The sequence below is a fragment of the Gymnoscopelus braueri genome (genome assembly GCF_963280865.1).
Source record: "Gymnoscopelus braueri genome assembly, chromosome: 12".
Lineage (NCBI taxonomy): Eukaryota > Metazoa > Chordata > Actinopteri > Myctophiformes > Myctophidae > Gymnoscopelus > Gymnoscopelus braueri.
The window spans coordinates 52581758-52594757 of NC_137614.1; the positions used below are offsets into that span (position 1 = coordinate 52581758).

Consider the following 13000-nt stretch of genomic DNA (forward strand, 5'->3'; position numbering starts at 1 on the left):
CAGAATATGGAGCTATTTAAAACTGTTACTGAACTAACACTCTATAGCAATGAGTACTATCAGAATATGGAGCTATTTAACACTGTTACTGAACAAACGCTCTATAGCAATGATTACTATCAGAATATAGAGCTATTTAACACTGTTACTAAACTAACACTCTATAGTAATGAGTACTATCAGAATATAGAGCTATTTAACACTGTTACTGAACAAACGCTCTGATTACTATCACAATGTAGAGCTATTTAACACTTATATTAACCAAAGAACATCACTTACCCTACCTTTAACCAATGTTGAAAATATTTTAAAAAATAGCCTAATCTACAAAATCACATCGCGTAACATTGCGATGACAGAGCTTGTAGATTGCTTATTTTCGCTGTTTTTGTGTAACACTCAAAGTAGAGCATTAATTCATGAGAAGTTGAAATATGGAGATACAAGACTTCTGCCCGACAGCATTTTTTTTAAAAGAAGTTGACAATTCTTCGTCTCGCTAACGTTGAGATCCTTAAATGTTGGAATACTATATTCTGAAATTGAAATGGATATTGTCTGTGGTTGAGGATTGTCATGCACAGATTTTGACTGTTTTAACTTGTTGAAATCGTATCAGAGATTCAAGTTGTGATGACGTCTGTGTTAAATGTTAATTGTACAACGATATATACTGTAGATCCAATTCAAGTCTGAAAGTTTTGTATTGTGTAAAATATGTATTGAGAAAATAGTTGTGGATGGTGTCAGATTTTGTAAATACTTACTGGTTTCATATCGGAAATTATGTTTTTGAAATATATTTTATGACTCTCCAAAGCCAACCAGTGTGAGTTTGTTTGTCTGGGATCAGTGACAGAATGCGATCGGCAAGAAGACAAATGAAAACATCTTAAAGTCTTAAAATGTACATGTTGTAGTCCTGTTGGTTTCATGTCATGTCACCAACCATGTCATTTGAAAAGACATTTGCACCCGAACATGTCAAATGGTGTAACCACAGAAATATTGAATATCTCTAGATGCACTTTTTGTTTCATTGAAATTATTCCACAGTTTTCCTGTATATTATTATAAAATACTGCTTACACCAATTGACACAATCCAGTTACACAGCTAGATAATGTTGCTTCTACTGTCAAAATTCTACTCTTTGCTGAAGAAAGTCTCACTGAAAATCAAGCATGAGTGTCAATGAGGTCAAATTAAGTGTTTTATATAATTTCACCTGACAGCCAATACTCAGGATAAAAAAAACGTAAGAAATTGTGCGTGCATGTGTGTATGTGGGATGTGTGTGGGGGTGAGAAGGAGAATAGCCCCTAAAATGAGAGACTTCCCTCAAAAGGGAACATAAAATAGGGTCCCCTCAGTCAACTGGTCCTGATGCTCAACAGACAGAACATTAGAAGCATTGTTAGGAGGGCTAACACTGAACTAGACTTATTAATAATCAGGACATTGACATCATTTCTTGACAAATCTAATCCAACCAAATTACCAATCAACAAAAACATAAACTAGGAAACCCATTTGACCAAAACAGTGTTGATTTCGTCGACTAAAATATGACGAAAATGTTTTCGTCTACCTTTTTTTCACTGACAAACTGAATAAAAACTAAATAAAAACTAAGCTATATGATGACTAAACCTAAGACTAAATATATTGACAATTTCGTCAACAAATAAAACTAGACTAACATGTTAGTGAGGGATCTAGTGGAGAAGAGATCCAGTAAAACTAAAAGACAAGTTATTTTATATTTTGGTTGTGCTCGGGTGTTGTTCTCTGAAAATAGCCGATCTACAAGCTCACAACGTGAGCTTGTAGATCTGCTATTTTCAGTGGTGGACAGTAACGGAGTAAATGTACTTAAGTACTGTACTTAAGTACAGATTCTGAGGATCTGTACTTTACTTGAGTATTAGATTTTTTTTGATACTTATTACTCTTACTTGAGTACATTTCTGAGACATATTTTACTTTTACTCGAGTATATTTCAAAGAAGGCTGTAGAGTACTTTTAGGTTGGCTGTTTTTTCCACACTTCTGCTCTCACACTAGCATGTTTCTGGCTTCCCTCTCCTCTCGCCTCTTTGTTACATCTTGTATGGTTGTATAGTAGGGCATTCACGAATAGTGATTTTTAGCATTCGAATTATTCGACCTATAAGTATTCGAATATTCGATTAATCGATTTGATTATAAAAAATAAAATAATAAAAATTACATTATTTTTATTTTTTTCAATGGCATTGATGACTCGAATCAAGGAATGCGAGTTGACGTCACACCAGAGCTCACAGCTGCGTGTCTGCTGTAGAAAAGCCACTAAAAAAAACGTTTTTTTTTGTATAGAATAATCGAATAGTGGTTTGATAGTCGAATAGTCGGTTTGATATTCGAATATTCGACTATTCGGTGAATGCCCTATTCTGTATAGGAGTAAAAGTATTTAGTTCTGGTTACTCAGTCATTTCTATTTTCATTTTTATAGGTGTTTCTGCAGGCTTTGTATAACGTAGTGGTTCTACAAGCACAGCAGTGCATGCAGTGCAGGTGGTTTCAGAGAGTTACTTCTCTGAAACAAGAGTTATGAGATCTACTTAAAGAGGCACTATGTCACTTTTTTTTAATGAATGAAAATTGTAATTGTAATTTTGTCGAATCTGTATGGTAGAGTATGTTAATACAATATAACTTATCCAATTGGGGTGGTTATATTTTGTCTCCCTGCTCTTCTATTGAGACATTTAGATTGTGTCAAAGGTCATTTCTCACCAAGACACAGGATCTGACATGAATTTTTACCAGATGTGTCAGTATAGGAAATCAAAGGTTGTTTGTGTGGAGACCAAGCAAGTCGACTTGTCTGTCTGCCATCTTGTTTTGACAGGGTGAATTTCACCGCTGTGCATGTCGGCGCCATCTTGTTTTGTTAACGGTTGTGCGTGTGGGTAGATATGAAACATCCTCTGCTCTTGTGCGTGTGGGTAGGTATGAAACAGGTATTATCCTGTGGTCACAAAGAACATTTCTTGCAAACAACACCTGCCTCTCTGCAACCACCATCTCTGACTGCAGGCATGGATGCCGATTTATGTTGGGTGGGTAGGGTACTCAACAACAAGTCACACACACATCAACCAAGTTTTAACCCCTTAATCAGAAATACCTGATGAATGTCAGTTGGAAACATTGTACTCGCAATAAAATACTTTTTTGCTGTAAGTGAAGACAGTGTGCACGATCATCATTATTTCCTGTCTCATGCACTGGCTGCCTGCTCCTACGCACCTGTCCCAGTAGGTGTGCAAAAGGACATTTTTTTTAACTACATTTCAAGTCATACAATTTGATTATTGGCTGATGATGAAACCATAACTGGTATAAGGACTTTGCAGATTACAGGGAGAGAGTTTGAATGACAGAAATCTGTTCACAATAACACACAGTATTAGAGCGGGTACATCATGCATCCTGTGCACGTTACAAAGCATCACACAATAGTCATCCGACCGACACATTTCCTGTGGGTGCTCGGCTTTCTCATTGGGTGCTCGGGCTCCCCGGCACCCACAGGATTGGCGCTAATGTCTGCAGGTCTCTGCACAAACATACACTGAATAGAGAGAATGTTCTGTTTTCTATGTCACCTGTATGCATGCAGAATGAGCATGTAAGGTAATCACCAGATGTTACTTGTAATCTGATGAAAAAATATGTGTAATCACGGTAATCAAAAGGCCCTTCAAGACAGTTACTCTATGCATTTATTTGTATTATTATTATTTTTTATAGGACAGATGGCCGCAGTTTAAAGTTAGCTCCATGTCCTAATTGTTGAAGCTGAATATTATTGACAAAAAGGTCACAGTTGATGGCCCTGGATCTGAGAATTTGTACCTATCTTTACCACCAAAGTACATTAAGAACTGGAATATAATTAATGTGATCTGAGTGCAGCTTTGTCAGCGATGTGTCGCTCATGTGTGACTCCTGTTATTTCCTCATGAGAAAATAATTCTCTTTTGAGGCACTGGGGTTTTTGTGTTTTTGTTCTTTGATTTGATGTATTGCTTTTCTTTTACCTGTGCAGCACTTTGGTCAACTAAGGTTGTGTGAAAATGTGCTCTATAAATACGGTTTGATTGATTGATTGATAAGCTAGTAACTCCCATCATGATGACTGACTATCAGATGACATTACCTGAGTCTCAGACAGCAGAGAATGTAAGGGAACTACTACTGGCAGTAGAAATGGAGTGCAGGAAGATCTGCCTCAAGGATCTGGCTCGAGGTAGTCGAGGACTTCAAAGGACTTTTACTTTTACTTGTACTTTAAGTATTTTTAAAAGCATGTACTTTTGAATACTTAAGTATATTTAAAAGCAATTACTTTTTTACTCTTACTTGAGTAACATTTTGACTGAGCTACTTTTACTTGTAGTGGAGTAAATTTGACCAGGAGTATCTGTACTCTTACTCAAGTACTGGGGTTGAGTACTTTGTCCACCTCTGGCTATTTTCAGCATGCAACCAAGTGTAAAATCATTTAGCCAAAATACATTTTTTTGTCGACTAAATCAACTGTAGATTTAGTCGACTATAATCTTATGATATTTAGTCAAAACTAGACAAAACTAAAACATTTCAGATGACTAAAATAATGACTAAAACTAAATGGAATTTTATTCGAAAGACTGACTAAAACTAAATGAAAATTTGCTGTCAAAACAACAAAACCCCACAGTAAACTTGAATGCTCTCTAGCTCTAGAACATTTGACCACGGTGACTAATAAACTGCAGGTGCACAGCCTGGGCATGGAGAAAGGCCGGCAAAACCCATGTCTGCCCAGAGAGGACAGACTGTGATCTCACTGCAGTCAAGGAGTTTTTGATTTGATTGAATACTTTATTAACAGTTCGCAAAAAGTAGAGAGGTACAGTTATACAATCATGCTAAAAGGATAAAAAAAAATTCTCCTCCCTTTTAGAATACAAGACAGTCCAGACAACCATTCAAGAGAGTGGGGGAAACAGAAACAATAGGTTACAAAGTATACTGTACAATACAGTAGGTAATGTTTTATAAATGTTTTTGTCATTGCTTCCATTATTGACCTGTATCCTTTTTTCCTTTACTATATCACTTGCAGTTGCATACTTTTTAGACCACTTGCAAACAGTAATTTAGTACAGTCAACATATTTCTGGCACAGAACCAAGGTAAAACTTTGTATCCATGCTGGCAATGTCACAGCCATATCATACTCTAAAACAATGTCACAGCCATATCATACTCTAAAACAATGTCACAGACATATCATACTCTAAAACAATGTCACAGCCATATCATACTCTAAAACAATGTCACAGACATATCATACTCTAAAACAATGTCACAGCCATATCCTACTCTAAAACAATGTCACAGACATATCATACTCTAAAACAATGTCACAGACATATCATACTCTAAAACAATGTCACAGCCATATCATACTCTAAAACAATGTCACAGCCATATCATACTCTAAAACATTCCCCTCATGCCCTGTGTTCGCTGCAGTCAGGGTCCTCATTCTAGGGTTCGCCTAGGGCAGGGGTGATGCAACTTTGATGATGGAGAGGGCCACTATATTTCCACACTCACTCCAGAGGGCCACATTGCATATTTGCAAGATATATGCACATATATCTTATCTCTATATTTTAACTTAGCCAAAAGTATCCAAAATAGCCGATCTACAAGCTCAAAACGCGTCGCGCTGCAACGCGTTTTGAGCTTGTAGATCTGCTATTTTGCGATTTTTTAATTGGAATCCAGATTTTTTTTGTTGCTATTTTCTAATTGGAATCCTAAAAAGTAACATTGTTATTTAATTTCAAATGCATTTAGTTATACTTATGTTAACTTTATGAACTTAAATACAAATACATTGGACATAATGAAGACAATAGAATTGTAATACTAGTCATTAAGCTGCAAATATAGACTGAAGTAATTAAAGCGGGTCATGTTTGCATGTTTGGAATCATAACAGCTGAAATCAATACTATATCAGTATTCTGATATTAACCTGAGGGCTGCATTAAGTGAAGGTGGGGCCCCCCGGGCGGCCTGTTACCCATGTATGACCTAGGGCCTCCAGATCTCTAAGTCCGCCCCTGCATATTGAGACCTCTTGATAACACAACAGAGGCGCATACTGAAGACCATTCCAATTATCTGTGGAAAGAGATAACAAAGAAAGGTGGACAAAAGTATCTTACAGCTGAAACAAACGTCATGTCAACACCTTTTCACCCAGCATGCTGCATTCATATTTGCTGATATGAAATATAGTAGATTACATTGTTGCATTGCAGCATTAATGCAAATAAATGCTGCTAAAATATATTATGTTTTAAAAGATGGGACAGACAGTAGTTGCTGTCGGGCAGAAACCTTGTATCTCCATATTTCAACTTTTTATGTTTTTTTTTATTTTTTTTATTAAGGCCCTACTTTGTCATACAGGAGTGTCACGCCAAATTATCGATAATAGCCGATGTACAAAGAGACTTGGTGTAGAGGGAAAAAAAGGAGTGGACCAAGTATAAACCTCTGGTAGACACAGGTCGATGAAGTAGGGTTTATGTGTGTAAGGGTTCTTTATAGAACCAAAAGAATGGTCTGAAAGGTTCTTTCTGGAACTGTAACCAAAAATCACACCCAGTGTGAGTAAGCGGTGCCTACTCTGTTTGATGAGTGTGTGTTGTCATTCAGGCGGTACAAATCTATTTGATGTGTGGGCGCTGGCATTCAAATGGTACTACTCTATTTGATGTGTGGGTGCTGGTATTGAGGCGGTACTAAAAGAGTATTTATACTCTTTTTATCAACTTTTAAGTATTTCTTCTCATTTTAACTATGTTTAAGTATTTGTACTCATTTTAACTATGTTTAAGTATATTTACTAATTTTAACAACCTTTAAGAATTTTTACTTATTTGAAGTACTACTGAGTATTTTTACTCAATGTAAGTACTGTTAAGTATTGTTACTCAATGTATTTACTTTAAAGTATTTTTAATCACTTTATTTCCTGTAAAGTATTTTTTACAAATTTTTATCAACTTTTAAGTAAGTTTACTGTTTTTTCTACTTTTAAGTATGTTTACTCTTTTTTTCAACTTAAGTATTTTTTATAATTTTGAGTACTTTTAAGTATTTTTACTCAATTTAAGTACTCTTAAGTATTTTTACTCAAGGTATTTACTTTTAAATATTTGTACTCACTCTATTTACTTTTAATAATTTTTACTCACATTGTAGATCGGTCGTTTTTGTGTGTGTGTGTGTGTGTGTGTGTGTGTGTGTGTGTGTGTGTGTGTGTGTGTGTGTGTGTGTGTGTGTGTGTGTGTGTGTGTGTGTGTGTGTGTGTGTGTGTTAAGCTAAGCAGAGACAATACATATTAACATAAAGATATTGATATCAAATGCAATTTGCAAGTTTAAGCAAATTATTAGAATTAGCAAACTACGTTTAGCATGTGGCACATGTGTTGCAACGGTGCGCCTTGCAGGACCGCATGTTACGTGTGTGTGTGTGTGTGTGTGTGTGTGTGTGTGTGTGTGTGTGTGTGTGTGCGTGTGCAGTACTGGCTTGTGTGTGTGTGTGCATGTCTTTAAGTGGCGCATGTGTTGCAACAGTGCGCCTCGCAGGACCGCATGTTATGTGTGTGTGACTGTGTGTGTGTGTGTGTGTGTGTGTGTGTGTGTGTGCGTGTGCGTGCATGCGTGCGTGTGTGTGTGTGCATGTCTTGAAGTGGCGCATGTGTTGCATCTTTGCCGTGCTCAAACGGACGGACGGACACACACACACGGTCAAATGTAGAGCGGCTGGCGCCGCTAAAAATTTGTATTCTATGACATCACTCTGAAGAACCAGTTCCAGTTGGCACCTTTTTCTCTATGCCCCTTTTCACTGCAGCTTAAGAACCACACCGCACCGCACCGCACCGCACCGCACCGCACCACACCACACCACACCACACCACACCACACCGCATCAAAATATCGACCGTTTCCATTACACAAAAGTACCCCCTCTCAAATCCACAGGTATGAGTAGCAGACTCCGGTCATTGTCTTACAATTCTTGTCTAACAATGTAATGTAGGTGAGTGGCCAACTGTCCTGTATACAAATGCAAATCACCTGTGCACGTGCGGGTGAACCATTTGGTTCGGTATGAACCAAATGGATCCTTATAACTGTGATTATAATACAATATAAATGATAATGTATTACAACTATGCTAATTATAACACACTAGAATAGATTTTAACTGTGATTATAATAATCTATAAAGTAGTTTTACAACTATGATAATTATAATACACTATAATAGATTATAACAGTGATTATAATACAATATAATTTATTATCAAACATGTATTACAACTATATCCTGTTCTAAATAAAAAGTCGGTGAGTGATCAGTCATTATGAAGTGTTTGGCCCCATTTAGCCTAGCTCAGACCTACCCAGGACTGGTCACTTTTTAGGCACCAGTTTAGTACCACTTACACACCACGCTACCCACTTCATTGTAGTGGAAACCGTGGCACAAGTGGGTGCTGTGGTGTGGGGTAGGGTGAGGCCATGTATGTGGAAAGCTGCCTTATAGTGTGTATGAGAGCCCACCTACCGTCATGAGGCCCGCACCGATGCCCACTCCTCCGATGATGTACAGCAGGTTGCAGATTTCAACTGCTTCAGTGCAGCTCTGTAAGGACACACAGAGATAGGTTAACACGCACGCACGCACACACACACACACACACACACACACACACACACACACACACACACACACACACACACACACACACACACACTGATCCACCACTGATTAGTAGTCCTTAAGGTGGACAGTCAGTTAAACCGACTGTTTAATGCTGAAACTCCGAGCTACTTGATTTTAATTGATTGATTCAATCAATCCATCCATCAAAAGTACCAAGAGACAATCATTGACAGTACTGATTATTAATAATCAACAGCTGGGGATTCTGAGAGAGAGAGAGAGAGAGAGAGAGAGAGAGAGAGAGAGAGAGAGAGAGAGAGAGAGAGAGAGAGAGAGAGAGAGAGAGAGAGAGAGAGAGAGAGAGAGAGAGAGAGAGAGAGAGAGAGAGAGAGAGAGAGAGAGAGAGAGAGAGAGAGAGAGAGAGAGAGAGAGAGAGATATATCTGTACCTCTATGTTGATGTTGAAGAAACCCCATATCCCAGCAGCCACCAGTCCAACAAAGATGACAAGCAGGAAGAAGAAGAACTGTCACGCAGTCGAGATGGAAACAAAGTAGGTCCATTATCTACTAATCTAAACTGCTGGTTCTCAATGTTATTGTGCCAGGGACCACCAGGGGTCCATATGAACCCTTACGGGTCTGTAACTCTGAGAAGGTACAAATATACACATGTACACTCTCAGAGTTAAATGAATACTGTGTATTTTACAGTGTATCATCAGGGGTCCCAGAGATAAATAAAAAATATTAACAAAATGGTATCAAATGGGGCTCTAATGCACTGTTTCCCAAACACTACAGTATGCACCATGTGAATAGTATTTTACAGTGTGCTTTACTGTTTACAGTGTTAATTTTGACAGCAAATATTTATTTAATAGTCTTTTGAATAAAATTCCATTTAGTTTTAGGCATATTTCAGTCATCTGAAATGTTTTAGTTTTAGTCTAGTTTTAGTCACCAAAATATCATAACATTACAGTCGACTAAATGTACAGTTGATTTAGTCGACTAAAATGTATTTTTATCGGCTATTTTCAGAACAACACCCGCACACAACCAAACATAAAATGACTTGTCTTTTAGTTCTACTGGATCTCTTCTCCACTAGATCCTCACTAACATTTAACATTTAACATTTAAGTTTTTATTTATTGACGTAATTGTCAGTATATTTAGTCATAGTTTTAGTTATCATAGCTTACTTTTTTTTTCATCATTGAGAAAAACTAGTGGTCAGTCGACGAACATGTTTTAGATGAAACTAACACTACAGAGAAGGAAGTACAGTTCAACACACTCAGGATATGTTTTCATTATCTGCGTTTGTCATTAATCCTGAAAATCCATGTGCTTTGCTATTACCCTGTTTAATTCCAGGAACCTAAATGTACAATAAAACATATACATAAAAAAAACACTGACCAATCCCAGCATGCATGGTGACTCCTTTATGGCTCCACAGCATCCCAGGAATCCCACAACCATCGACAAAGCCCCTGTTGCCACCAGGATGTACACACCTAGAACACCTAGGCCTACAAACAATGTGTGTGTGTGTGTGTGTGTGTGTGTGTGTGTGTGTGTGTGTGTGTGTGTGTGTGTGTGTGTGTGTGTGTGTGTGTGTGTGTGTGTGTGTGTGTGTGTGTGTGTGTGTGTGTGTGTGTATGTATATATATATATATATATATATATATATATATATATATATATATGTATATATATATATATATATGTATATATTATATATATATATGTATATATTATATATATATATGTATATATATATATATATATATATATATATATATATATATATATATATATATATATATATATATATATATATACATATACATATACATATACATATACATATATATACTAGATTTTGTCTAGAAAAAAGATAAAGTCTGAAAAAAGACTGGAAAATAAAGACAAAGTAGAAAAAAAAGATTGAACATCAAAGGCATGATAATGTCTAATGATTTTCTAAGACGGTGGTTCTCAACCTTTTCTGGATCAGGGCCCACTTGAACGTCTCAAAGTTGTTCGCGGCCCATCCATCTGACCACTTTAACACGGCACCCAAAATACCATATTTCTTTTTTTATTTTTGTTTTGTTTTTGTTATATTAATGTTAAAATCTGTTTTGCAAATTATTTGGGGGCCCACTCGCAATATCCTGACCGCCCACCAGTGGGCCCCGGCACACAGGTTGAGAAACAGTGTTATAAATAAATAGAGTAGGAGAGCAGAGCGTACCAGTATAGTCGACTTCTAAGTTGGGTTCAAAACGCAGCCAGAGTCCTCCAGCCAGTACTGCAATACCTGCCAGCTGTGTGCGTGCAAACAAAAGGGAAAAAATCTATAAGACAAGATGTATTGATATTGTTGTATTGATAGTGACAGATGTTAAATATTCAACCCTAAACTGTAACCCTAAACTTATACAACCCCCCAACTTCAACCCCAACGCTGACATGAAATCCGATTTATAGTCTGGCATAAGAACGGGTGCCGAAAATAGTCTCACAAAGCGTTACAAATGTGATGCTTTGTGAGACTGTGGATCTGCTGTTTTTCTGTGAGCGACACCGTTGTATGACGGAACATAAATTAGGCAAAAGGCTGAAAGTATGCAGACATACGACAAAGATGTGAAGATAAAACAGGAAAAAGCTGAACTGCTCCGAGTTTCCCCACAGCAGTTTTGATTCAGTTACCAACTTATTCAGTTGCAATATATCTACAGCAGATATGCAGCTGCGGGCCCTGATGTTGGATAATGTCTTAATACGATCACGGCTGATTGTTGTCAAATCATGAAGGCTATCAGAGATGTGTTGAATTAAAAATAATAATAACAATGTTAACCTCTTAAATGCTCTATACATGGTAAATACATACAGTGCCTTTATCCAAAGCGATTTACAATGTGCATTTACAGGGGTTGACACTAACGGTTGCCCGACTGCCTGTGGCAAAAAAAATAGAATGTTCGGGCAAGTGGTTCCTGCTTTCAGGTTGCCCGACGGGCAAGTGCGTTTAAACTTGTACTATAAACACAACACACATGTCTGTCTAAACACTTGAACGTTATTAGAAAGCTATTAGAAACACAAGCTAGTTCTACTTAAGAAAGAAATACGGCCATGCACACATGTTATGTGTGCAACAAAAGCACTCACCCAGAAGACAAAATTAAAAAGGATGAGAAAGTACTTCATGCACGACTCTCCACCGGTTAGAGCAGGCATTCTGACAGATGTTTGATGCTGATGGTCTGAGGCAGGTAATGGACCTCTCTTCCTTTCTTGTAACTTTTATAGTTTGATGGGGCCGGTCTTAGTGAACCAGCAAAAAAAGATAAAGAAAGAAAGAAACAAAAAAATAAAACATTGCTTGGAGGTGATGGGGCTCTGCCCATAATGAATAGTTATTCATATAAAAAAATATGTATTCACATATATATAATTAACTCTGAATCATTTACATTGATGTGAAAACTGACATGTTGATTAAGCATTGTCCCTGGTATATACATTTAAAAAAAGAAAATGTCTTCACATTATCATATATTATTATAACAGATTATATTAAGATGAATGAATTATTTTACCTCTTGCGTGTTTGTCTCTTCCACCTCTCTTGAAACTATGTATAATGATCTCTGTCTCAACCTACTGTGTGTGTGTGTGTGTGTGTGTGTGTGTGTGTGTGTGGAAGGGAGCCACGTTTTGTGACTGAATTAGAGCAGAGGAAGTTTCATATCTACCCACACGCACAACCGTTAACTTCAAAACAAGATGGCGCCGACATGCACAGCGGTGAACTTCACCCTGTCAAAACAAGGTGGCACAGAGACATGTCGACTTGCTTGGTCTCCACACACACAACCTTTGATTTCCTATACTAACACTAAACTGTGTCTAGGTGAGACATGACCTTTGACACGATCTAAATGTCTCAATAGAAGAGCAGGGAGACAAAATATAACCGCCCACATTGGATAAGTTATATTGTATTAACATACTCTACCATACAGATTGGACAAAATTACATTTTATTCATAAAAAAAAGTTACATAGTGCCTCTTTAAGTATCAGGATCTCATTTCTCATTTTTTTTACAGTACATGCTTTTAAAAATACTTAAAGTACAAGTAAAAAGTAATGCTGTAATGTTTCCA

The 13000-nt window shown here is 37.1% G+C and overlaps 1 protein-coding gene across 1 annotated transcript; it reads right to left on the reverse strand.

Moving 5' to 3' along the window:
- Window positions 1–4919: 4919 nt before the first annotated feature.
- LOC308097021 (CD9 antigen-like) lies at window positions 4920–12537 on the reverse strand. The gene is made up of 7 exons (XM_080444580.1): window positions 12431–12537; window positions 12000–12155; window positions 11074–11146; window positions 10233–10345; window positions 9254–9331; window positions 8707–8784; window positions 4920–6240 (listed from the first exon to the last, which is right to left on the reverse strand). The coding sequence occupies exons 2-7, from the start codon at window positions 12066–12068 to the stop codon at window positions 6151–6153; spliced, it is 501 nt and encodes a 166-aa protein (XP_080300706.1). The 5' UTR covers window positions 12069–12155; window positions 12431–12537; the 3' UTR covers window positions 4920–6150.
- Window positions 12538–13000: the final 463 nt, after the last annotated feature.